The 27,825-nt window shown below is 44.2% G+C and overlaps 1 protein-coding gene across 1 annotated transcript in view; it reads left to right on the top strand.

Annotated features, from left to right (window-relative positions):
- Positions 1-26,567, top strand: part of RBPMS (RNA binding protein, mRNA processing factor) — a 49,033-nt gene extending 22,466 nt beyond the window's left edge. Inside the window, exons 6-8 of the mRNA XM_060269198.2 lie at positions 14,564-14,633; positions 20,133-20,239; positions 21,835-26,567. Coding sequence (XP_060125181.2) covers positions 14,564-14,626 — 63 coding nt within the window. The 3' untranslated portion in view covers positions 14,627-14,633; positions 20,133-20,239; positions 21,835-26,567. The remainder of the gene's footprint in view (positions 1-14,563; positions 14,634-20,132; positions 20,240-21,834) is intronic.
- Positions 26,568-27,825: the final 1,258 nt, after the last annotated feature.

Raw genomic sequence — 27,825 nt, 5'->3', positions numbered from 1 at the left:
CTTGTCATCCAGTTGCCTGAATTGCTCTTCGTTCCCAGCGAGTCATTGGAAATCCTGAATTGTCGCTTGGACATGATGCTGGGCTACAGAAGAGCTAATGAACCAGCACTTAACCCAGATAATATGAGATGCTGACAACAGGCCTGTTGAGCTGGGAAAGGAGCTTTCAGGCTGTTTTTAGGTGAGGGTCACACTCCTGCAGGAAAAGCAGGTTTATAGGCTTATTCCCTTTGATCCTGCTTTTGTTACTTGATACACAGAGGTCATGGGCAGTGAGGAGTGCCCTTTTCCCAGCTCCATGTTGGCTAGCTGTTCTCTTTTCTAGTGGCTAAAGAAATAAGACACAGGGTGTTCTTGCAGGCTTGGATATTGCAGTGTGCTCTATGGCTTTTGATAAATATCTGAAAGTTACAGCTGCAGCAAATTGGGTCTTGTCCAGGAGTGGAGCTTATTACACCCATTAAAGAGCTGCTTTGGTTCTCGGTATGTGGCCCATTTCAGAGTACTGACCTTCTAAAGCCTTAAAGAGCCTGGGTCCAGGATATTCAGAGGTTTGCACAGTCTGCATATCTTAAGACATGATGGGGAAACATACAGACGTGCAAGTGAGATACTGCTTTGTTAGTTAGTGGAGGTGTGGGCGATGGCAGTGAGATTGAGAGTCTACCTTGGGAGGCCTGCGCGACTGACACTGCCCTTTCCCAGCTTTTAGGAAACATGTTAAGGCCTTCCTGTTTGGGTGGCCCTTTTTGGTTCTCTGGAGTTGGAGGAAGAAGTTGCTTTTGTTTCTCTGCTGTTCTGCTTGGTTGGTTTCAGGCTCTGTTGTTGCTATGTGGTGTTCTGTGTTCATTGAACTGGTGATTTCATTGCCACTTCAAGAGGCCGACAGGGCTGATTAAGCAGAGTATACATTTTTAAATATATCTCTGTGCCAAGAGCTTTGAAATTTTATTGCATGGTTTCACCCAGTCAGAAATCTAGGAAGGAAAAACCCCTTTGCCTCTTGGCAAGCTGGGCTTTGTAACCTTCTTTTGAGGGATCTTATATACGCTTTGTTAAATTCCCACCTGGTGAATGGCTTTCCAGCTATTGTGGGGCAGCTCATAACCCCCCTCTCCCTTTGGCAAATGCTGAAATCGGCCACACATTTGCATATCTGTGGGATAATGTTAAGAAGTAAACTGAAAATTCTGAAGAGGTGTGCATGCACACGAAAGCTTATACCCAGAACAAACTTAGTTGGTCTCTAAGGTGCTACTGGACAATTTTTTAATTTATTTCGACTGCGTCAGACCAACACGGCTACCTACCTGACTGTAGGATGTAACACATGATGCATTGACACAAGGATCAGACATATTTTAGAGTCGGTATATGGGTCAATTGAACATTTGTCGGTAAGGAGGAAAATTGTCCATTTTCCTGCCTGCAACTGAGTACCGCCTTGGTTCTTGGAATCTGTTCTGGAAGTCTATTCGACTTCCGAAAACATTCCAAAACGGAGGCGCGGCTTCTGATTGGCTGCAGGAGCTTCCTGCACTCAATTGGAAGCTGCAGAGGCAGCGCGAACATTCGGGTTCCAAAGGGCGTTCGCAAACCGGGACACTAATTTCCTGGTTTGTGGCATTTGGGAGCCAAAACGTTTGAGTTGCAAGGCGTTCAACAACCAAGGTACGATTGTAGTTTTAAATTCTAGTAGGAGGATGTTAGGGCAGTTTAGTGAGCACTGAACACAACATAACTATTAGGTTAGGTTTGGGGGGGCGGGCGGGCAGGGAGCAGGTTTTCACATAGAGATGAAATACGGTTCTAAAACAGAGAACTTTAGAAAACCTCAAGTAATATCTCATGCCCCCAAGTCCAGGCGAGGTGTTGTGTTTATTCCAGCCTCAGGAATTATGATCAATTCCTAATGTTTACAGCTTGATGAGAGCTCTATCTTCTTAAGTGCCTGGATTCATGGACCTTGGTAAATTCTGTGGTCACATGGACCATAGTTAAGATAGCCTGACCTCATTCTGTATGGTGAAGCATGATCATAGAATCATAGAGTTGGAAGAGACCACAAGGGCCATCCAGTCCAACCCCCTGCCAAGCAGGAAACACCATCAAAGCATTCCTGACAGATGGCTGTCAAGCCTCCGCTTAAAGACCTCCAAAGAAGGAGACTCCACCACACCCCTTGGCAGCAAATTCCACTGTCCAACAGCTCTTTCTGTCAGGAAGTTCTTCCTAATGTTTAGGTGGAATCTTCTTTCTTGTAGTTTGAATCCATTGTTCCGTGTCCGCTTCTCTGGAGCAGCAGAAAACAACCTTTCTCCCTCCTCTATAGGGCATCTTTTAATATATTTGAACATGGCTATCATATCACCCCTTAACCTTCTCTTCTCCAGGCTAAACATGCCCAGCTCCCTAAGCCGTTCCTCATAAGGCATCGTTTCCAGGCCTTTGACCATTTTGGTTGCCCTCCTCTGGACACATTCCAGCTTGTCAGTATCCTTCTTGAACTGTGGTGCCCAGAACTGGACACAGTACTCCAGGTGAGGTCTGACCAGAGCAGAATACAGTGGTACTATTACTTCCCTTGATCTAGATGCTATACTCGTATTGATGCAGCCCAGAATTGCATTGGCTTTTTTAGCTACTGCATCACACTGTTGACTCATGTCAAGTTTGTGGTCTACCAAGACTCCTAGATCCTTTTCACATGTACTGCTCTCAAACCAGGTGTCGCCCATCCTGTATTTGTGCCTTTCATTTTTTTTTGCCCAAGTGTAGTACTTTACATTTCTCCCTGTTAAAATTCATCTTGTTTGCTTTGGCCCAGTTGTCTAATCTGTTAAGGTCATTTTGAAGTGTGATCCTGTCCTCTGGGGTATTAGCCCCACAATAATGATAATATCATCTGATGGTTCTTTAATCCAGGCCATATCTCTTCTTAAAGTCCATCCCTGGTAATCAGCTGAATGTACCCAGTGCTATATAGCATTGTTGAAACTTAAGTAACCTGACTTGGGAGGGCAGCGCAAGCTTCTCCGTGCTCTTGAAAAGAAGTATGCAGTGTACATTATTAAAAGACAGGAATAAAGGTTTGGCCAGGCTATCTTATGCCAAGGAACCACATGATTGATTGACTGCTGTTGCAATGCGCATAATTTCTGGCCATATCTGTAAAGATCACGAGGAGATAATATAACTTTAAATCTTTCGAATGGAATGCCTTCTGGCAGTTTTTTTTTTGTCTCCCATGAGTATTGTCTGTGGCTAAACCAGTTCATCCTACATGAGTGCAAAAGGGCAGGTCCCTACCCAAATAGTTTACAATCTGTAATTTGTCATGAGGAAACCACAGAGGAAGGGGAGGAAAGTGGAGGCAGGAGTTAACAAGGGGAAGAGTGTGTCTTATTCTAATGTCAAAGGCTTGGGCGTAGTTACAGTGGCATGTGGGGATCAGGGTTTTTCTGAAGCTTTCTCTGGAACAGTAGGCCTGAACTAGGGCACATAGGCAAGGGCTTAGCCTCGAAGGCACATGAAGCTATTGCTAACCAGTTGTGTGTGTGTGGTTAAAACAAAAGAATCTTACAGCAGTAGTCAAACTTATTTGAAGTTAGGCACCACCATTCTGCTTTGCTTGTTTGTTTCTCCTAGAACAGGGGTGGCCAACTCCCAAGAAACTGAGATCTACCCCCTTTTTTGGGGTTCAGGTCAAAGTTGTTGAGCTTTTTTTACCAGTGGATTGCATCGACCTGTTGGACATCCTTGTCATAGAACACGACATTTTCTTAACCTTGGTTGAAAATCTCGTGGAGGACAAGATCCTTGAAAATGTCCCTTTCCTAAAATTTCCCCACTCTGAAGCCTGATTCTCTCTTCTTGGTTAAAAGTAGCAAGCACCCTTTTTATTTTTTGAGAGGCACTTTCGTTGCTGGAGAGGCCACTACCTAGGAGGCCATTAGGGTCCTCTGAGTGGTCCTTGGCCCACGGTCTGTGGCTAAACCAGTTCATCCTACAAGAGTGCAAAAGGGTAGGTCCCTAACCTGCAATATACACACCAAGAAGCAGATATCTTATTCTTTTCTGGCACATTAGATTGGTGAGGTTCTCATGTAAGCTGGCTGGGCTGGAAGTCGCAACGTTGGGTAAGTCTCGCAACCCTCATTTTTCAGGGATGGCCCCAGCTTTGCGGAGGCGGGGATGGTGTGTATTCTCCTCTGCAATTTTCCAGCCGGAAAATGTGCTAATGTAATATACAAAACTGGACATGAAGACGGGAGTATGATGGCATTTTGGAGCAAATGAAACCTTTGCCCAAGCCACAGCCTTCCTCCTCTTAAAAGGGAATAAAAGTTACAGCCTGAAAACTTGGGGAAAGAATAAATGAGAACGTAACCAGAGCTTGAGGAAAACAGTTTCTGACATGGAGGGAAAGGGAAATAAGCTTCAAATGGAACACTATCTTTTATTCACGACCTGCAGTGGGGCGGACTGCGAGTGCATGGCTGAAAATAACCCCCCTAAGCTCCACACCTCTCTGGCAAAGTGGGAGGCAAGAATGCCAAGTAATGTATGTTCTGTCACAAGGACTTTTTCTGCTCACTGAACCTTGCTGCCTGGGACTCCTAATGGCCCCTGAGAGCTGGCGCACTCTAGTTAAAAATTAACAAACAAAGGGAGGGAAAAGTAATTAAATATGGATGGCGGTAATCGCTGAGGAGCATGTCTGGCCCGAACTGCTGCACGCTTGAGCGCTCCCATGCAGCTCAGCACATCCTGCAAGTTTAGAAGAACCCTGCGGTGAGCTTCCTGGGAAGATTTGCCCATTAAATCTTCGGGGAGGGGCAGCTGCGCTAGTAGGGGATGCGCGAGGGCGCAAGACTTTCAGACGGACACAATGGGAGACCTGTGGCACAAGCCGAGGAGTGATGGAATGGCTGCCAGGGAGGAATTTAAAAGGGCAGGTCCTCCTTGGCATCATCTTTGCACAAAACAAAAGGCTTTCCGGAAGGTGTTGCGGAACCCTTGCATTGCATTGTAAGGGCTGCAGAGTCAACATGCATTGCAAAGCTGGGTGTGTGTGTGTGTGTTTATTGTGGATCGCCTTGCTGCAAACTCCCGCTTTCTTGTCTTTATCTGGTTTGGTTTGTTCTTCCTCCTACAGGAAGTATTCCATTACTGAAGGATTTGTCTCTTCTCAAGCCCACCACTTTCCAATCTCTCTTTTTTACTCTTCCCCTTCTGCCTTCTCCACTCCACACTTTATTTTATTTTTTACATGCCTGAACTTCCTCTACCCCACACCATCTCTAAATGCACAACTGTTGAGCTGCTCTAGGCAGCAAAACAAACTAAACTGTAACTTTCACTTTCTAAGAGCTCTGAACATTCAGGTGATGAGGTGTGTGGTTTGTAGTGCTTCTGATTGCAACACACCAGGCCATATTATTAGGGTACAGTACTTTGAATTCTGATTTCCCTCCACCTCAGGGCAACACTGACGACAAAGATTCTAGCTGGGTGGTTTCTTGCCTGTGCTGAGAATGGGAGCTTGGGATTGCTTGGGAAGAGAACACTTTTAGCACCTAATGCACTTTCCCCAGCACTTGGGATTTTTGCAGGTATCTGCATGTCGTTTACATTTTACCTTTACCCTGTAGCAATGGTGAGGCTTAGCATCACAGCTGTCAGTCTTCCACCCAAGGTGGGCTGTTAATGCGTCAAGTACAAGACGTATTGACAGCCTGCGCTGCCTTAGTGCTCAGACCTGGCCTGGATATGAAATTGAATCCACAGTGAAGTCCAAATCAGAAATATGTAATCATGTCATTTGCATGTTGCTGGTAGATCTAAATGTACCAAACCAAAATTCTTTATTGCGGCTATAAGCCCACACAGCAAAAAAACATCATCAGACCGGCACATAATTATAACCAAAAAACATTAAAAGTACAATAAAACACAAGGCAAAAGTAAAAGGAAAATTATCTGTGCCATAGAAGGAATTGAATAATTTTTTTTGTAAAAATTCACTAGTAATATGATATACCGGTTCGTCTATTGTATGAGAGAACTGAGGTTAAAAACCTCGCTACCTGTAGGGTTCTGTCTGGGTCATTGTCTTGTAAGGCAATTGCAAGGTGTGATTCTGCAGGTTTGTCTGCTATTTCCTGGATTATTGGGTTCAGGATGTTTACCCGAGCCGCACTGCACAGAGGGCATTTAAACATTATATGGTGGAGGGATTCTAACGACTTTTTGTCGCAAGTACAGAGATCTAAATGTACCTATTGTGGAGTTGCTGAGATTTCTTCATAGATGTAAAACTGGAATAGTACTATCTAAAGTGCAGTGGTACCTCTAGTTACAAACTTAATTCGTTCCGGAGGTTCTTAACCTGAAACTGTTCTTAACTAGAGGTGTGCTTTCTCTAATGGGGCCTCTTGCTGCCACTGCGTCGCTGGCACTTGATTTCCATTCTCATCTCAACTCGAGGTAAACTCTCAAAGTTCTCAACTCGAGGTAACTCTTCCAGGTTAGCGGAGTTTGTAACCTGAAGCGTTTGTAACTCAAAGCATATGTTCCTGCTTTGTTTTCTTCCTGTTTTTAGCCCTACCTACCTCATTTCCCATGATGTCATTTCAGTTGCCATTTCATACATAGTCATCACATGTGGATATTCGGCTCTTCTGTCCAAAATGACTCCCTGAGCGTCATGCAATTCATAAATTGTAGTGTTGGAAGGGACCCCAAGGAGCATCAAAGTTTCCATTCAAGAGCAATTGGGCTGTGATAGATGGCTTGTAGGTGTTAGATTGGGCAGGCCATGTGCTGTTGTTAGTCCAAGTGCCAGAAAGGTATTTTGTGCTTGCCTCCTGGCACTGCAAGCCACTACGTCTTAATCTGCTTTAGCACTTTGAAAGCACATCTGGCGTAAGATGGAAGCAACAAACTCAAAGAAGATGTGCTTTCTATTGAGAAATTTGGGCTGCGTGGGTTGTGACGATCCTTCCAATGTGCCTGGATTAGCAGTGGTTGGTATCCTGAATGTTGCAGGCACTGGCAGCCCACAACCAGAGCACCAGGTAACCCCCAAAACCCATGTAGTCCTCTGCCATAGAATCTGTTGACAAACCAAGTGATGTCACAGCTAGTTATTACTGTGGTGAGTGGTGGAATATGAACAAGAATAGCTCACTACAAACTGCCAGGGCCAGGCTGTAGCATTGATGGGTGTGTGGAATCGAGAGGGGAGTAGGGGCATGCATGCACAGTGTCATGTAGGTCTTTCTTGGAAGACAGGCCTTTGGCGCTATAATATTCGAGCAAATCTACAGGCAGCTCGCCGTTTGCGCGGGGGTTGCATTTGATACCATCCCATGCATTGGCGGACTGTGCGTAAGTCCCCACCCCTTCCTGCCCCTTCCTGGCCCATTTTTGGGCTGCCCCCAGGTCCACGGTGATGACCATGCATCAATCAGATGCGTGTAAAAAGGTCGCTGTCTGTTTCCTTGTTGTCTAGGCAGCCCAGGACCTCCTTTGGGGCTGCTAACATGACAAAAGCAAGGTGGGAGGCAGCAATTACAAGTTCCTGGTCTTTGCATCCACAGCGGGCTCTCAGATTTTCCAGTAGTTTAACTCCCTCCCCTAGAGGCGTGCTCCGTTATCTTCCATTACAGAAGCATGCGAACAGCTAACTTTGAGAGGTGGACGTCAGAAAACCAAAATAAAGTTCAAAATGGCCTTGATAGAATGGTAAACTGCCAGTTTTTATGTGTGGGGAGTTCAATCCTCCTCAGTTTGCACATGCAAGAGGTTTCCCCGTGTACCCAAATGCTGCAAGAAACAGGATTGAACACCCTGCAAATCAACTAGTGTGTGAGGAGCTGAATCCTGCTTAGTCGCTGTCTGCCATTATCCCACTCCTATGGGCCAGCACTGACGGATGGATGGTACCACTCACTCCCCCCCCCCCAATTCACCTGATGTCATTATGATGTCAGATGATTGACTGGTGAGTGGTTCTGCCCTCTTGTCAAAGTTTGCTCAAGGGGGAGGGAGGGAGGGATAAAGACAAAAGCTTCCCTACCCCTGCGATGAGAGGTAATAGTTCAATTTGACTGTGCGCTAGTCAAATCTTATCTGGACTGCTGCATCCAGTTCTTGGCACCAAACTTGGGAGACAAACTGGAATTATTTCAAAGGGGGAAATGAAGATGGCTGGTGGAAAAGCAATCCTGTGCAGAAAGATTGAATGAGAGAAGCCTTGAGGAGAGATGTCATAGCACTCTTCAAAATACTTGAATGGCTCTTACATATAGAAGAAAGCAAAGACTCATTCAAGACTAGATTTTATGTTGCTTAACTTGGTGAAAGAGGAGAGCGCAAAATATGGTCTGAAGCTCAACATAAAAAAAACTAAGATCATGGCCACTGGTTCCATCACCTCCTGGCAAATAGAAGGGGAAGAAATGGAGGCAGTGAGAGATTTTACTTTCTTGGGTTCCATGATCACTGCAGATGGTGACAGCAGTCACGAAATTAAAAGACGCCTGCTTCTTGGGAGAAAAGCAATGACAAACCTAGACAGCATCTTAAAAAAGCAGAGACGTCACCTTGCCGACAAAGGTCCGTATAGTTAAAGCTATGGTTTTCCCAGTAGTGATGTATGGAAGTGAGAGCTGGACCATAAAGAAAGCTGATCGCCGAAGAATTGATGCTTTTGAATTATGGTGCTGGAGGAGACTCTTGAGAGTCCCATGGACTGCTAGAAGATCAAACCTATCCATTCTTAAGGAAATCAGCCCTGAGTGCTCCCTGGAAGGACAGATCGTGAAGCTGAGGCTCCAATACTTTGGCCACCTCATGAGAAGAGAAGAATCCTTGGAAAAGACCCTGATGTTGGGAAAGATTGAGGGCACTAGGAGAAGGGGACGACAGAGGACGAGATGGTTGGACAGTGTTCTCGAAGCTACGAACATGAGTTTGACCAAACTGCGGGAGGCAGTGGAAGACAAGAGTGCCTGGGGTCACGAAGAGTCGGACACGACTAAACGACTAAAGAACAAACTTGGAAGGTTGTGAATTTGGCTTGAATATTAGGAACTCCTTAGAAGTCAGGGAGCGGGATGCTCCCCCCCCCCCGGTTGTACTGCAGGGTTGGAGTAGGATTCAAACGGTGCCGTTTAAGGACAGGTGAGCATTCGAATTCACACTTGATCCATATCTTCTGTCTCCTTTCCTCCCCTCTCTCCCTGCCTCTCAAGTATTGGGTTTGTAATATTGTTAATCAGGCAGATTAATCTATTTTTAAAACTTTTGATCAAGTAACAAGGTTCCTTGATTAACTAGGCAAATGTAAGTGTATTTAATTTTTTTTAAAAAGCCACACACCATTTTAGGAAAGTTGTTCATCGTTTTCTTGCGCACATGAGGAGAGGCCTCTTTGATGAATTAAGGATGGTCGTCTAAAAGCATGCATTGCTCCTCAAAATTATTTTTATTCCTATGCTCATGTGGGCATATTTAATTCTCATTGGATCCATCTAAGTTAGTGACAGCCCTCTGAGATGTACAGAATCGACAGTCTCACCTGGCCCAACAGACCCAACAGACCCAGAAAACTCTGTAAGTAAAGGCTATGTGCCTCATAATGGTTTTTTTTTCTCCCTTTGCATTTCTTAAGTGAAACTGAGTTGGAAAAGGGTCAGCTGGTGGTTCAGGACACTGTAGCAATTTCTGCCAGGACTGTTTTGCACGCTGCACCATTAAGCATATCCTTTAAGACAAGCAAATGTTTTGAAAAGACTTGTGTGTCACACAGAATTCGCTCACTTCCCTGTCAAATGTACATGTGGGTCTGTTCCTGGGTGTAGTGGGGAATAGCCCCAGTGAATTATGGGAGTAAGTTGGGTTCTGTACATCCTCTTGGCCAGAAACTTCAGGGATACAGTTTGCATCGAGGTGTAAAGAAGCCCCCCTTTCCCGCCATTTCATTTGCGTACATGACCTCCCATGCCAACACCACTGTTCAGTTGAATAGGTGGCGTTCTTCTAAACTACCCTGCCGCTTGCCTTGTCATGCTAAGCAGAAAAATAATGGAACTTACTCGTGGTAATTACAAAGGTGTGTGAGAGAGGCATGTAGGTGGTGGAACTCACATTGTGTTCTTTCTCTGGGGTGTAGCTGCCAGAGGAAGAAGCATGTGGGGTGGGATCAGCACAGAAGGGGTACGTAATAATAATAATAATAATAATAATAATAATAATAATAATAATAATAATAATAATAATATACTATTTATGCCCCGCCCATCTGGCTGGGTTTCCCTAGCCACTCTGGGCGGCTTCCAACAAAAGATTAAAAATACATTAAGACATTAGTCATTAAAAACTTCCCTAAACAGGGCTGCCTTCAGATGTCTTCTAAACGTGAGATACCGTAGTTGTTTATTTCTTTGGCATCTGATGGGAGGGCATTCCACAGGGCGGGCACAACTACCGAGAAGGCCCTCTGCCTGGTTCCCTGTAACTTCGCTTCTCGCAGTGAGGGAACCGCCAGAAGGCCCTTGGAGCTGGACCTCAATGTCGGGGCTGAATGATGGGGATGTGGATGATGGTGGAGACGCATCCTCAGAACTCTTTCCCTAGGCATGTTTGCATGACACTGTCATTACAATTTATAGGGCTCAGGTGAATCCCTCTTTGTCATGTGAATTTTTGACAGCATTTAAGATCCTTGTGGACTTTTGCTATTTTGGGGGACTAGGGACCGCTCCATTTGCTTGTTACATTGCTTTGTTGCTGTTAATTAAGTAACGCTTTTGGCCCAGAAGTCATTTGTTTGTTTGCAATGAGAGACAGAAATAGTTTAAATGTTCCCTTGTCTTTCACCACTGCATTTGTACATGATGACCCATATCTTTAAGAAAAGGACCATCTGCACAAGTCTTAGGTTGCAATCCTACACTCCCCTGAGATTGAATTCCAGTGTTGAAGCCAGTGGGACATTCATCTGAATAGAAGAAGCACCTAAGATTTCACTGTGAATGTGTTTTGGAATTCGGCACCCAAAACATAGTATGGCTTTGAATTCATTAATAATAATATTTTAATTTTGATTTTTAATTTTGATTTTTTAAATTTATACCTTGCCCATCTGGCTGGGTTGCCCCAGCCACTCTGGGTGGCTTCCAACACATATAAAAACATAATAAAACGCCAAACATTAATAGTAAAAATCTAATCCAATATAAAAAGTCACAATACCTTTAAACAGCTTATATCAAACAAAGCAACATTCAACAATCCACCAGAATCTAATAGTAAAACCGTCAAGTTAAACATCAGCACATAATAATCAGTTTACACTTATCAACCACAACAGAGAATTGCCAATCTATAGTCAATAAAAATAACAGAAACCGCAATGCATAAAAAACCACAAAACATACAAAACCATGTAAAAGGGTAAAATTGAGTGACAAGGACACACAACTTATTAAACTTTTTTTAAAAAAAACTATACCTGAACTCCTCTCCTCCCAGCTGCTGCTGCTGTTCTCAAACTCATGGTCTGGGAAAGGCTTCCAGGGCTGGAGTGTGGAGCAGGGCAGATTGAAACGCCATTGCCTGGTGAATAATTCATTAATGTCTTTTGCTGCCGTTTCAGAGCAAGGAGAAACGGGTGGAGGGGTATGGCTGAGAGAGCTCCCTCTTGTGGTGAACTGAATTCTGCCCCCTGAATGATTCTGCAGCCATAGTGATGAAGGTTTGGGATTATAGCGCTCTTTCCCAAACCAACTGAACTTGGCTCTTTGGAACTTGGCTGTATGTTCCCCCCACACTTCTAATTGCTATGTGATAAAAGATAATTATCTTATAACTATAATCTGATTATAATCTGAGCAGCAGTCTCTGGCTTTGCTTTGCCCCTGCCCTCTTGCCTGACTTAAGCCCCACTCATTTGCGGACTGTACTCAGAAGAAGCCAGATGCTCTAAATGGGAGGGCAGGCTTTGTGCAGCTTGGAAAAAGATGGTGCAAGGAGGTAATTGGACTTGTCATCTAGGCATTGACTTGTAGGGCAGGAGCTCTTTCTTGGTCTGCTGCTGGCAGGTCCTGTTTTGGGGTCTTGTAGGGTCTTGTAGGGATGCTTCCGGTAATATACCCCCTTTCCCAAAGTCCTTATGGCTCTTCTTTCGCCACCAACCTTTTTGTCTGGTAGTTGAGAATCTTCAGAGTATACTGTTGAAAAGTTAGTGGTAGTCAGACTGGATGTTTAAGTATATGTAGCTGCTATCATTCTCCCCCCCCCCCCCCAAAAAAAAGTACACATGAGAATTGCTAAGGGTTTTGCTGGATCACTTCCTTTTGTAGCAATTGCAGTACACTATGCTGGATGCTGGATGGTTTTTAATTTTATTTCTATTGCTTCTTATATTTTGTATCTTACTGCATTGCAATTTGAATCCCATAGCTTCCCAAGTGTAATAAAACAAGAGACAAGTGGTAAAATACAATGAAAAACCAATGCGAATTAGTATGATAGTAGATGTGCCGTCTCCTGCCTTCAGCCACAAATCCATAGACCTGCTGTGGAGCGCCTGAATGATTCTTGTGGACAACTGGTGGTCCGTGGGCCAGTTTGGCAGCCCTTCCACATATGATGTCAGTGAAACTTTCAGTAAATGGACTCGTACAAATAAAAATGAACATGCCTGTTTTCTTTAAATCAGGAGGCAAAGCCTATTGCATGCCCATAAATTTTATAATGAGCATTTGTTTCATTAATGTTTGTGTGTATACATGCAAGAGAGAGAAAAATATATGTACTGTATATCACACTTTGAAATTAGCATAGCCCTACTCACACCACCAGCAGTAACTTGAAGGCTTTGGGTCAGTTTGGCTGCAACACTTGCATCTGTTTTGATGGGATGGCTGGTGTCAATTGCCGGGAAATGTCTAAATTCCTAAGTTTTGTTAGGGTCTGGATGGGCTGGGTATAGCATCTGAAGAATGTTTGGTTCTAGTTCCGCTCTCAAATCCACTCTGATTTCCTGATAGAGACCCAGAGACTAGAGGTGTTTTGCTGCAAAACCGGACAACTTCCCACAGGTGGTGTGGCTCAGAAATAGAGTTGGCGTCGTCTTTTTTCCAATTTATACTAATTTTGTATCTTTCTTTTGGGGGTTTTGTATATAAAATGTGGAAAAAATTCTCCTATAATAATTTAAAACTGTTTTGCTGTATGTGTGGAACCGTGGGTGCCTGTTGTGCCCTATCTTGATTTAAAAACTTATTAGGAACTCTCCTGTAGCACTTTGGGACCTGTGATCTTCGTCTCTATTCCCGAAAATGTCAAGGGGGCATGTTCTTATGTGCGCCCAGTGATCTTCCATCTGCTCCCACTAGAGCAGAATTCCCCAACCTGGTGTCCTCCATTTGTTGCTGGACTCCAACTCCCATCAGCCTCAGCCAGCATGGCCAATGGCCCGGAATGTTGGGAGCTGTTGCCCAACAACATTGGAGGGCAACAGGTTGTGGGGAAGCTGCTCAAGGTAAGAGGCACAGTACGAAAGTGGGTCATGTCAGGACAGACACCTGCCATTTATTTCCCTTGAGCTTCTAATGGTATTGGTTTGCTCTGGATTTCATCTGTTCAGTTTTAAAGCTACAATGGTGTGTGTGTGTGTGTGTGTGTGTGTGTGTGTGTGTGTGTGTGTGTGCTGAGAAAACACACACACCACACACACACACACACAAAGTAACAGTGCCAAAAGCAAACAATGGAGACATCAAAATGAACTTATAAAGTCGTCCTCAGGACACTGGGACATGATCGAATAACACCAAAAATTGCAGACGAAATGAATGCTAAAAAAAGGATAAATGATAAAAAAAAGACTTTACATAATTGCAAGGGTGGGAAAAAAGAATTAAATATTACAGAATAGCCGTGTGCAATGCTTCTTCCGTCTCCAGATTTACGATGCCCCCTGATGCTCTAGAGCAGGCATCCCCAAACTTCGGCCCTCCAGATGTTTTGGACTACAATTCCCATCATCCCTGACCACTGGTCCTGTTAGCTAGGGATCATGGGAGTTGTAGGCCAAAACATCTGGAGGGCCACAGTTTGGGGATGCCTGCTCTAGAGACAAGTGTAAAACTTACAGAATTCATGTATTCTGTATGAACAGGTGCCTTTCTAATCTCACATCAGTAGTTAATAAAACAATTCCATCTCTCTACTTGCTCAAGTCTGCTCCTTCATCCTTCCCTCCTCCTTACTAGGTCTGTCAGTTTATTCATAAGGCCAATGTGATACATTTTGTTAACGTTCTTTTGTTGTTATGGTATTCTGTTGTTAATCTTCCTGCTTTGTTTAGCTGCCTTGGGGCATCTGCAAGAAGGTGGGATGTAAATTTCAAATTAATTTAGATGAAGTTGCTTGAGATTCAAAGGTGAGTCCTGCATCCGAGAAGGCTGAGGGCCGCTCTTCTAAATGGCTGTGGTGCCTTCCAAGTCTTGTCCCTCACTTTTGTTTTGATTTTTTTGTCTCTCTCCAGATGCGCTGGCTCCCTCCCTCAGAGGCTACTTCTCAGGGCTGGAAGTCCCGTCAGTTCTGCTGAATACTGTGTAAGTGGATGAGAAAGACCCTGTGAAAATGCTCCAGATTAACACAAGGGGGAGCACGAGTGCCCTGTTGTTTTTGTTTTCTTCACTTCCTCCGTCTCCTATGGATTGGTGGGAGGGTTGTGGCTACTTTCATTCTCTGCTTGCCATGCAGTCTTGGGTCTGAAACTGGTCCTTCTGTACTGGTTGCAGACAGTCTCTCTCCATGCCGCCACCCCCCTAACTCCCTGCAATCTCCTGAGAAAAATATTCAACCTTTTTAGAACGAAAGGGAGCTGGTTCATGCTGTTCACCAAACTCTTTTTATCATTTTCTGTACCCCTTTCTCCCACAAACACATTTAAAAGAGTATAGGATGTCAGCCAGCCCAAGGCCTGGTTGAAGAGGAACATTTTTGCCTGGCTCCTAAAGGTGTATAATGAAGGTACCAGCTGAACCTCCCTGAGGAGAGCATTCCACAAACAGGGAGCCACTGCAGAGAAGGCCCCTTCTTGTGTTGCCACCCTCCAGACCACTTGCGGAGGAGGCGCACAAAGAAGGGCCTCAGAAGATGTTATCAGGGGCTGGGTAGGTTCACATGGAGAGAGGCGGTCCTTGGCGTATTGTGGTCCTGAGCCATTTAAGGTGTTCTACGTCAAATCCAGCACTTTGAATCAATGTTCCCCTTGCCTTGAGTGGCAGCGATTAGTGTCTGCATAGTCACACATCACCCACCTACCATTTCTTTCAGGGGCATAAATAATACCTTAAGTGTAGATGAAGAAGAGTTTGGATTTGATACCCCGTTTTATCACTACCCTAAGGAGTCTCAAAGGTTACAGGTGTCTCAAAGGGACGCAGGTGGCGCTGTGGTCTAAATCAGGCACCCCCAAACTTCGGCCCTCCAGATGTTTTGGACTACAGTTCCCATCTTCCCCGACCACTGGTACTGTTAGCTAGGGGTCATGGGAGTTGTAGTTCCAAAAAATCTGGAGGGCCGCAGTTTGGGGATGCCTGGTCTAAGCCCTCTTGGGCTTGCTGATCAGAAGGTCGGCGGTTCGAATCCCCACGACGGGGTGAGCTCCCGTTGCTCAGTCCCAGCTCCTGCCCACCTAGCAGTTCGAAAGCACGTCAAAGTGCAAGTAGATAAATAGGTACCGCTCCGGCGAGAAGGTAAATGCTGTTTCCGTGCGTTGCTCTGGTTTGCCAGAAGCGGCTTAATCATGCTGGCCACATGACCTGGAAGCTGTCTGTGGACAAACGCCAGCTCCCTCGGCCTATAGAACAAGATGAGCACCGCAACCCCAGAGTTGTCCGCGGCTGAACCTAATGGTCAGGGGTACCTTAACCTTACCTTTAAGGAGTTTCAAAGCGGCTAACATTCTCCTTTCCCTTCCTCCCCCACAACAAACAATGTGAGGTGAGTGAGGCTGAGAGACTTCAAAGAAGTGTGACTAGCCCAAGGTCACCCAGCATGTGGAGGAGCAGAGACATGAACCCGGTTCACCAGATTATGAGACTACCACTCTTAACCACTATACCACACTGACTGCATTTATTTGTTACTTTCCTCCTGTGATATGTGGGAGGGATCCTCAAGAGTCTGGGACTGACCCCAGAGTCTGATTGGATAGCTGAGTGAGTGGTAAAAATACACTGCATGGGGTTTGTGTCCAAAACACAAAAAACTCCTTTGACCCTCTGAAGATAAAAGCAACCAACATGCAGTCTCTCTGTCTCCTCCTGCTTTTCTGTAAAGCAGCAGAGAGCAATAGACCAATAATCTTCCCTCCCTGTTTTTCATCCCATTTCAGCCAAAGAAAACAAATCTGCTGTTCTTAAAAATTAATGAAAACTTCACTGGCTGCACATCAAAGTTGGAGAGCTGTAAATCAGTGGGGTTATTAAAGGACATGAGTTTTGAGGGTGAAAGATGCGTGGGGAGCTGCACACTGCAAATAAGTTGGAATGACTTAAAAACTATACCAACAAGGACAGAAAGTAGTGAAGTTGAACTGATGGGAGAGAACTTCAGAATTCGTTCCCTTACAGAATGCTGGTCCCAGAATCACAGGAAGCACTTCATACCCCAAAGTTCTGGTTGCTCTAGAACAGTGTTCTTCAAACCTTCTATTGGCAGAGAACACTTTCCACATCAGCTGGGTCTCGCTGTGTGTTGCAGAGGACTCTGGGGCATGTCCTAAGTACACCGTCCATTCATCCAGAGTTCTACCTATTGGGCTTCATTTTCACACTGTGTCAGCAGAATATACATGAGATCTCTCCCAACACACTCGTTATCTTTTCATTCAGTGGAATATGAGCAGCGAAGGGCAAGCAGTGTTCAGTGAAACTTGTTGTCTTATATTCTGATTTATTAGCTCAATAAATACATACCTAACTGCCACCCCAGAAACTTTTGAAATTGTTCAGCATCACAGGACAATAGGTGCCTGCTTTAACATAAAGGTAAAGGGACCCCAGGCCATTAGGTCCAGTCGTGACCGACTCTGGGGTTGCGTGCTCATCTCGCATTATTGGCCGAGGGAGCCGGCGTATAGCTTCCAGGTCATGTGGCCAGCATGACAAAGCCGCTTCTGGCAAACCAGAGCAGCACATGGAAACGCTGTTTACCTTCCCGCTGTAGCGGTTCCTATTTATCTACTTGCATTTTGACGTGCTTTCGAACTGCTAGGTGGGCAGGAGCTGGGACCAAGCAACGGGAGCTCACCCCGTCACAGGCATTCGAACCGCCGACCTTCTGATCAGCAAGCCCTAAGCTCAGTGGTGTAACCACAGCGCCACCTGGGTCCCTAACATAGGTCTTTGGGTCTTTAACATAGATACCACCTATTATCTTGTGATGCTGAACAATTTCAGAATTTCGTCTCTCATGTGCACTCGCAAATCTATTTAATCTTCTGAAATCCGAAAACCCAAACCTCATTGTGTGTGGTTAGCAGTACAATGTGCTGTTGTTTTCCTTTAAGAATAAACTCGGCAAATGGCCTTTCCCTAATATAGTGATTTTATCTTCCAAAGCCCAAATTTATCTAGGATTATTGGATTGTGGTGGTTGTTTTCCCCCCCTAGAGAGAAGGAGCCAATGAGTTGTTTTCATACCAGCGTATCAGAGTGAGCAAGAGATGCATGCAAAAATGAGGCTTGAGTCCTTGTGGATTGTTCTCCCCCTTCCAGATGCACTGACAGCCATATTTGGGAACAGTTCCCTCAGCGGCAAGCTGGCTGCTGCAATAGGAAAGCCTCAGTGAAGAAAGAAAGAAAGAAACAGTCCACCTCCGATTATTTTGCATGTTACGTGAACAATAAGAGAAAACAAAAATTTTAAGAAGTGCTGAGACTGATGTAACACGTCAAGCACCTGCCTCTCTAAGCATTATTAACACGTTGCAACATGTATACATGATGCACTGGCCATAGGAATTTGCTCACTGGCATGTAGCATTAGTACACTAGAGACGCAGGTGTCCTCAGCAGCTAGGAGTGTCTTTTACTAGCTTCACCTGGTAAGACAGATACAGCCATTCCTGGAGAAGGACAGCTGGACCACAGTTGTCTGTTATTGGAAACCTCAAAGTTGGATTACTGCAGTGCTCTCGGGGGGCGGGGGGCTACCCAGGCTGCTTATGGGAGCAAACCTACTGCCAGCATTTCACACCCTGTTTGCAGAATTGGCAATGGCTGCCAATCCTGCTACTGAACCAAGTTCAAGATCGAGACCACCTTTTCTCTTACATACCAAGTAGGTCACTGTGTTCCGCGGGGGAGTTTTTCCTCAAAGTCCCCCAAATATCAGAAACTTTCTGCACAGTAACTGAAAGGAAGGCTTTCAGTGGGGCTGCCCTTGTTTTGTGACAGGAGCACACTTAACCCGTACTTTATAGAAACAGTAGAAGACTTGGTTTTGTTTTGGCAAGCTTATCCATTTGGATGAAAAGGTCTCTGCTTTAGATTTAAAAACCATGCAAAATGGACATCTGCCTTTAGCTGTTTTTGTACTGTTGTTAAAACGATTTTTAGTCTTGTTTTACGGCATGTTTGTAAATTGCCTTTAGACAGATGCAAAAGGTGACTGGCAAATAAATAAATCACCATAACCTCACCCAAAAGGCATTCAGGGGAAAGAGTAGCCATTGAGCGGCCTATCCCTTGGTTAATTTATTGGCTATACTAGCCAAATATAATGACCGGCCCTTGATGTGCAGAGGTAGACTTCCAAAATTCAGATGCTGAGGGAAGAAAGGAGGAATAGCCATGGTGTGCTGCTTATGACCTTCTCAGAAGTATTGAGCTGCCCTTTTTATTTAAAAGAATGTTATGGGTGTTGGAGCTGGGATGCTGGTCAGATTGGGTGAAGGGGGGCTTCTCACGGCCTTTGAAAAACAGGTCAAGTTTGACTTCAGCAAAAAGAAAACGTCGTTAATAAAGCTACTGTGCAACTGGGAACACCGGATGGAGGAAGGATTTGATGGGGGTCCAGCTTATGGCTTAGGCTACATAGGAGCATTCTAGCCCTGTCCCTAAGCTGGACTGCTGTTATTGTGTCATTTGCAAAAGTGGGGCTTTTCAGGCTAGAAAAAAATTTGAACACTTCTGAGTGTTCTATGACACTCTTGTCATAGGGAGAAAAACAAGGGAGGAAAGAGAAGCAAAGGGACAAATGTGGTATTGTTAGCGTATAGTCAGCCTTGTTTCAAAGTCATCAAGAGTAAAAGCTCAGTAGGTTTTCACCCTGAAATTATAATTCCTCGTGCACATAGCAGGGCGGATCCAGGGCAAACCGTTGCTTATATTATTGGTGTCTAATTAGTTCGGCTACAGCTGTTGTGGTCTAGGAGATTTGTATGTTGAGGTTGTGCTGGGATTTCCCTAGATGGAGGCAATCTTCAGATTTCACTGTTAAACACAGAAGTTAAGGTGCCCAATTTCCGTCAGTTGTCCAGTCAGTGTACTCACTGGGAAAGAAGGCCCTATGTATTGTATATAATTATATCTAAGAGCCTATGTAGTGCTATTTTTCTAGAAAACGAGGTGCTGGAACTCACCATAAACACCTTCCTCATTCTCTTAGAATGGCAATGGTGCCCACCTGAGGGGTGCCAGAACTGATTTCTGGTGAGTTCCCCCTGAAAAAAAAAGCCCTGGCTATGTATTGTATATTTTTCTTTATTGCAAATCACTTGGAGAGCTTTGGGTAACAAGCAGCTATTAAGTTTAATAAATAAATAAACAATCCTATAATGTACCAACTTTTTTCAATAAGGAGATATTCATATTAAGAATCTTTGTATCCATTATGGGGAATAATACCAACTGTCCCACAGATGAATACAATGCTAAAGATTTAAGATGAATGATTGTGGCAGTATTTCTGCTAATGTAACTCTTTGCAATTTGAAGACATGATTTCATATCTCCTTTTAACATTTTTAGAGATTGTCCTTGTTATATTACCCATTTCATTCTAAAGAAGTACAGTGCATGTACCTTTTTGTTGTGCAGGTACCAGGTGTGTGATGGCGGCTACAATCTGTCTTGTGGGTATTAATGTGTTCTTCCTAAGTCGCTACTGGTATCTTACCTCCATCTTCAAATTTGCAGTGTGGTGGGTAAGTGAAGACCTGGCTGTGAAAATATGCTTTGATTAGAGCAGGCATCCCCAAACTGCGGCCCTCCGGATGTTTTGGCCTACAACTCCCACGATCCCTAGCTAACAGGACCAGTGGTTGGGGAAGATGGGAATTGTAGTCCAAAACATCTGGAGGGCCGCAGTTTGGGGATGCCTGGATTAGACCAGGAATAGGCAACCTTGGCTCTCCAGATATTTTGGAACTACAACTCCCATGAATCCTGACCACTGGCCCTGTTAACTAGGGATCATGGGAGTTGTAGTTCCAAAACATCTGGAGAGCCAAGGTTGCCTATGCCTGCCTTAGACCCTCCATTTCATCTTGGATCATCTTGACTTTGAGCCAAGAGACTCTGCTGAATAAATGCTGTCTATATGCATCTTCCCTGGCCTATAATCAAACTGGCAATGCTAGCTGAAAATAACCTTGCACTAAAAAACCACCAGTTGGCTGCTGCTGGGTGATCAATATATAGCAGGGGTCGGCAACCTAAGGCCCATGGGCCACAAGCGACCCATAGGGGTCGTTTAAGCAGCCAATGGACCCCCGCCACCTGCTTGGTCAGCTCCCATGTGCCACGCTAAACTGCCACGGAGCAGCCAATGGGAAGCTGCGCACGCCTCTTCCGCGCCGGAAGGAACGCCGGAAATAGCGTTTGCGTGCACACTCCAGCCCACCACAGTGTCTGCGGGACCGTGAACTGGCCCAAGCCACAAAAACTTTGCCAACCCCTGATATATAGCATGGCTTCAGAAGGCAAGCCTTGTGTTCATACAAGAGCTCTGTTTTGTGTTTGGCTGCACTGAAGCTTTCTTTGAGATAGCAGCTTGCTAATTCAATTGGCTTGAGCTCAGCAGTAACACTTGGTGTTGCTTTTCCTTTTGGAATCGGTCAGAAGCATGCCTCTCTCACTGCCAAGGAGTGAGAAATGCATTCGCAGGAAGAGGCACCCCAAAAGCCCATGTATACAGTGGTTTTTTTCTGGCAGTGAAATCAGTGTGCCAATCCAAACAGAGGGTCTTACAACACAATAAAGTTTTAAGAATTCCTGTACATAATATAATCTACCCTCTCACCTTTTTTCTATTCTGTTGTGCCCTGTGACAATATTCTTTGTGTGCTAAAGGTTCTGCTCTGCTCTTAGAGAAGGTCTTGAGCAGAATTGTCAATTTCTCCACTAGCAGATTCCAAAGGGGAGGGGTATCCTACTTGTCAGCCCTGCATCTGTTTCAGCAAGGTGTTTCCTGTGTTTTTATTGAGGGGCCCTGTGCCTTGTGCCTGAAATCCCCTGCCCTAGAGGTCTAAGTGTCCATATGTATAGTGAGGGAGGAAAGTATTTGATCCCTTGCTAAATTTGCCTGTTTGCCCTGATGAAGAAATGACCAGTCCATAATTTTAATGGTAGGTTTATTGTAGCTGTGAGAGACAGAATAATAACAGGGCAAATTTAGCAGGGGATCAAATACTTCCCCGCCCCCTCACTGTACGTGAGCACCCAGAGACTATTCCACTTTCTCTTCGTTCCAAGATTGTGATTGCCTTTTTCTAATTGATGCATCTCACCTTTCTTACAGGCTTGAAAAAAACCTCACACAAGGTTGGATTCCTTCAAGACTTTGCCACAGCCTCTATCACACATCTGCTCTTTTAGAAGTAAAGTAAAAATACTGAGTAATAATAATGTTTTCCTCTTCTATGCTGTATAAAATTGTAAGGAAGAGTGCGAATTCTAAAAAGCATGGGTGAACATCTGGTTTGAAAAAGTTATTTTCAAACAACGCAACAAAGAGAACCAAGTATTTTTATACTAAACATTTTAAGCAGAAAGATCTTACGCTGGGTTGGATCACTGATTACGTTCTTGACTTTTTGAATGCGTGTAATTGAAATTTCTCTTTCCCTGTCCTTTTAAGCTGCATGTTCAAGGCATGTTTTTAAATCTTGTTCAAATTTTTAAAAAGTGTATTGTTAAATTGTATAGACTCTTTGGCTATCCTGATGGGGAGCTTGAGAGGATGTGTGTTGAACATATGAAGTATTCCTGTGGTACGTGCTTCTCCCAGTTGTGCCAAATTATATCAAGCAAGACAATCAGATATGCAAATGTGTTTGTAACTTTGAGATATATTACCGTGTGCTGAACAGTATACTGGCAGTTCTGACAGCTGGTTTATGCTGTATTTTATCTGTGGTCACATATTTTGATATAAAACTATAAGGGGGAGATGTGCTTTTTCTATGGCTTTCTACTGTGCACTAAGACCATTTTCATAATTATAACAGCTAGAAAAAGTGCAGTCATCATAATAAAATGACTGCAGCTACCTCTGCATACTGTATTCATTCAGACACTTAGTTCCCAACATGCAGTTGTGTAACCAGTAGGATTCCTTGGTAAAAGAGAGAGAGAAGGAAAAGCATCTAGTTTGGCTATGGGAACCAGTCTTGAATTCTTCTGTAAAGTAGGTTCATAGCATCCCTAGTCTACTTGTTTTAAAAGAAATGAGAGTACATTTGCATGCCTTTGCTCCATGTACAGGAAGGATTGGTTCTGCTAAGGTGGTGGTGGTTGTTAGCAGGTAATGCTGCTGTATGTGAAGCTGACCGAAACATTGAGCAATAAAGCTTAAGTTCATTTCATGCCACTATCTCATATGCATGCAGAAAACAAAAGGCCTTCTTTCACTGGATCCAGATCTAAGGCTCTTCTTCCGGTTGACCACGCCATCTTGCTCAGACGGGGGTCCGCACAGCGGAGCGGACCTCGGCGCTTCAGAGGTGGAGGGAATCGTTCCAGCGAAACGAAACCTCCTTAAAAGCCCCAAATCGTGCTTTTTGGGGACAGATTTTGCCTGGCGGCGCCAAAAGCGGGCTCTCTCCTCCCCGGATCGGCTTTGTTTAAGCCCCCGAGAGCGAGGAGGTGAACCGCGGCGGACAGGCTGACATTGCTGCTCTGAGAGTGCGAAGCTGCGAGTCTGGGAAGTGGAGGTGGCCAATTCTTCAAAGAACATTCAGCAAATGAATAGACTGTGAGTAATTTGGATTCTTTGGAATGTAAATTAAGGCAACAATTTGGACCTGGGAGAGAGGGGAAAAGAGGAAGCCACCCCCCCCCACGGTAACATAAGTGACAGTAAACAGAAACCCGAAGCCGTAAACAGAAGATTTTAACTTAAAAGGATTCCTCAAAGGCATCAAAGAGAATCTCCCCTAAATGCAGGGTAAAAGGGGAGAGAGACTGTTGTGATTGCCCTGCAGAATGAAGTTAAGACTAAGAAAGACCTTTCTTTTTCTCGGGAGCCGGCAGCCCAGAAAACCCAGTGAGCTGACCAGGATTTATAGTTAAATTTTATTTCTATCTTTATCTCTGGACTTTTTGGGAATTTTTTTTTGGTTTATATGCTTTTGAAATGTGAGTTCGAATTTTATTTTTAAGAATGCAGCCAGCTTGTTAAAATGGAGTCGAGAAAATAGACTGCGATCATATTCCACCCCATGTGACAAGTTTTGACCTTGACAGGACTGAACTATGTCAACAAAAAGGTACCCGCCTGAGTTTCAGCGGACTGTTTTGACCTTAATGTGGGAAACAAGAATAGAACTATGTCAAGAGGAGACACAACGGCTAGTGTTACAGCAACAATTCCAGATTGTGATGACAGAATATGATTTCCTAGAAGATGAAGCTTTTGAAACTGAAGAAGATGAATGTGAGAATGACAATGATGACGACTGTGATGATTTAACACAAAATGAAGCCCATCACGAAAAAAATGATGATTTTACTCTACAAAAAGTTGGATGGAGTGCCTCCCCTTCGAGGGGGGCACGACTGGATTTACTGGAACTCCAGAATGACCACAGGGAAGAAGGAAAAATTAAGCAGAGAAGAGAAGAAGCTCAGGGGTCTGATATGGAGGCCTGGATGGCAAAAGACTGCAAACAGGGGGTGGGGTGAAGGGAAAGTGAAGTGGTGATTGTAAGGATGGGTTAATAGGACTATAACTGGACTGCTGACTATGGAACTTGCTGGATTGGAGGGGTGGAGCAGGTACTCGGGGGGAGTAAGGTTAGTTTGGGAATAGTTATAGGTTTAAAAAGTGAATTGATTCTGGAAAAAGGTGAAAATATGGAGGCCTATAGAGGGGTAAAAATTAGGCACGGGAAGAAAAAATGGGAGTTTGATTTCTCAGTGATTGGACAATAGGCGAAAATGATAATAGTTTAAAAGTGGTATAAGATATAAAGGTGTATGTTATAAAATATGAACTATGAAACTGTTGAAGATGATAAATAAGGGAGGAAAACCGGGGAAGGGTGGGAGGGTGGGGAAGCCCACAAAATATGGTTTAACAATTATGAATTTAACAATTATGATGAATTTTTTTTTTGTCTTTTTTCCTTTTTGTCTTTTTTTTTCCTCTTCTCTTTTTTCTCTTTTTCTCTTTTTGTATTTTCTTTTTTTTTTTGGTATGACAATAGATGGTTGGATGGATGAACTCCTGCGTACTGCCCTGGTTCACTGGAGCTCCCTGGTGGCAGGGGGGGGCTTGGGGGGCAGGGGAGGGGGAGGAGGACAGAAACCCAATCATAAAATGGACCACTTCTGACTGATCACCTGCGTGGGATACTTCTGTGGCAGGGGAGGACCCATGGAGGGGGGTGGGAAGAAGGTGGAAAAGGTGTTTATGTATGTACCATCTTTTGTAATTTGTAAAAACCAATAAAAATTATGTTTAAAAAAAAAAAAAAAAATAAGTTCATTTCATGCCACTATCTCATATGCATGCAGAAAACAAAAGGCCTTCTTTCACTGGATCCAGATCTAAGGCTCTTCTTCTGTACAAATTTTCTAGGAAGTGCCAAACTTGGATACAACAGTTGACCTTCCATTGTCGCCACTAACGTTCTCCATGTGTGTGCAAGTTTGCCAGTCTCTGTGAAACTCACATAAAGAGAACCGACTCAGCACCATTGTTCTATTAGTTTGATGTCTGCCCTCTGTCTATACACAGACATTTCTGGGATATAGGAATGCAGCAGGCCCCTGTGTATACCTCCTTTTGTATAAAGTGTTGCTCCACCAGTGCCAAGATAAATGCCAGGATCCCTTAAGGTATTGGGAGAGAGTACCAGCTTGATTTTGCATATGATCTTCTCTCTTACTGAACAACTACAGTGGTACCTCTGGATACATACCTGATCCGTTCTGGGGTGCCGTTCTCACCCTGAAAAGTATGTATCCGGAGTGGCGCTTCTGCGCATGCGTGCGCGGCGGAACCCAGAAGTAAACACTTCCAGGTCCGCTGCGTACTTGAGCTGAAAATACGCAACCTGAAGCGGACGCAACCAGAGGTATGACTGTGCTTGGATTGCTTGTGCAGTTGACTGGGGCCTGGACACAATGGAGTCAATTAGTCATCTGCCTTCTCAAGCCTGATTCATGCCACCATTTTCAGGTGTGAAATGTGGGTTGAGTGAATGCAGCTTGTATGCTGTGCTCTGACCTGCTAATGAAGTTGGTTACATGATTTAGGCACCATTGGACAACCTGCCTGTAAATCAGTCAATCATGATATCTGTCTATAGTGATGTAACAAAGACAGTTGCTTCACAAAAGGCAGAGAAGTAAAGAAATTTAAAAATTAGAATTGACCTTGTCAAAAGATGATTATGTGAACCAGTCCCTCTGAGTACCAATGTGGAGAGAAGGCTCCTGGGTCATTTATTGGTGTAGAAGACAAAACTTCCAACAGATGAGCTTCCCTCTTTCCTGAATGATATGCTCCATGTGCCAGATTCTTGCTTCCTATCCTCCTTTGCATCTAGTCGTGATACAGCTATAGGATCACTTCCATAACAATAATGGTAGTTCTGACTAAACAAGGAAACTGTTTTAATATGGTTAAATCTTTCCAAATGGGCTTCCCCAAGTATTGTTAATTCTCCTGAGAACAAATGACTTCATTGTCTTAAATAGAGTGCAGTATTTTGCAGAGAATACAAGTGACAAATATCAAGCAGTCAGGCTTTAAAATTGCAGGGAAAAGTGGGTAGGTAAAAACCTATTCTTAAAACTAAATGGAAGACTTGAGAACAGAATTAAAATGTGACAGCAGGTGGCTGAAGAACAGAATTGTGTTGGACTTTGTCAGCAAAAATTTGATTTTTCCTTATCTCCTCCTATTGGCAATAGCAGAAACAGAAGATGCTTCCATTTTATGGTTTTGTTTTTTTAAAAAAATGTTGTTAAAGGTACTTTTCTATTGTAATTTTCTAAAAATAAAGAAACAATGATTATAACTTATGCCTAAACAACAGTGGCCTCTGTTACAGTGTCTGCTTATCTGATTACCTCTGTTTGAGGAAATACAAGTTGTCTATGATAATAGCTTTCTAGGTGTGTTGATCCTGCTAGTGATCTCTGTGTGAGGTCAGGGTGTGTAACCTCTCATAGTATCAAGGAAACAGGATTTAAAACACTAACAAAAATCCGCATCTCTGCCTGGATCATGCAGGCATCTGTAATACATTGCCATCCCTTTGCTTGGTAGTTCCCACATGCTGCAGTGTTGAGTAAACTATTTTAAAAACTAATTATTTAAGCAGACACCAGGTAAGAATAAACCTAATTCTCAGGTCTGCGGTGATTAGTCTGTGAATAATAATAATAATAATAATAATAATAATAATAATAATAATCTTATTATTTATACTTCACCCATCTGGCTGGGTTGCCCAGCTTCCAGGCCACATGCGGTAAATACATAATAAAAACTTCCTGACACAGGGCTGCCTTCAGATGTCTTCTAAAAGTTGTCTTCAGCCCTCTGCCTGAAATAATCTCTTGCCCAGCTTCAAAGTTACCTGCTTGAGGAATATATCTGAATTTGAAGCAAGCTTAGAATCCTGGATAATTAACAATTCTTGTCTCACCTCAGGTTCTTCTTGGTAACTGCTTATGTTAAACATGGTCCATCTTGGGCATGCAAAGGTAGCTGGAAATCCAGTTAGCATGAGCACAGATTGGGGAATGGGCCAAGATATTGAGAACAGGGTAACTACTTTTCAGACTCCTGCCATGAAAAAACAGTATGTTGTTTATTCATTCAGATAGGTCTGATTAAGTCACTAAGGCTCGTATTGTTAAGATCTTTATAAAGGAGCTCTTTAAATCAATGGAACTGAAGAGAAAGCTATAGGTCAGGGGTCCCCAAACTACGGCCCCCGGGCCGGATGCGGCCCAATCGGCCTCCCAATCCGGCCCACGACGACCCCCGCCGCCCGCTCTTACGGCGTGCGGCGCAGCGACGATCTTAAAAATTGGCAAAAAATCGCCGAAAATCCTTTGTGCGCATGCGTATGGGCCTCTCCCGACCCGGAAGAGGTCATTTCCGATGCACTTCCGGGTCGGGGGAGGCCCATACGCATGCGCACAAGCGATTTTCGGCGATTTCCCCCCGCCCGTGTGCGCACGCGCACGCGCTCCCCCGCCCTCCGGCCCGCCGCGCGGTAAGTCTGGGGACCCCTGCTATAGGTTATTGGTTGGTCTTACCACTATCCCA

The sequence above is a fragment of the Zootoca vivipara genome, chromosome 15 (assembly GCF_965207765.1).
Source record: "Zootoca vivipara chromosome 15, rZooViv2.hap1.1, whole genome shotgun sequence".
Lineage (NCBI taxonomy): Eukaryota > Metazoa > Chordata > Lepidosauria > Squamata > Lacertidae > Zootoca > Zootoca vivipara.
This window is presented reverse-complemented; position numbering and strand designations above follow the sequence as displayed.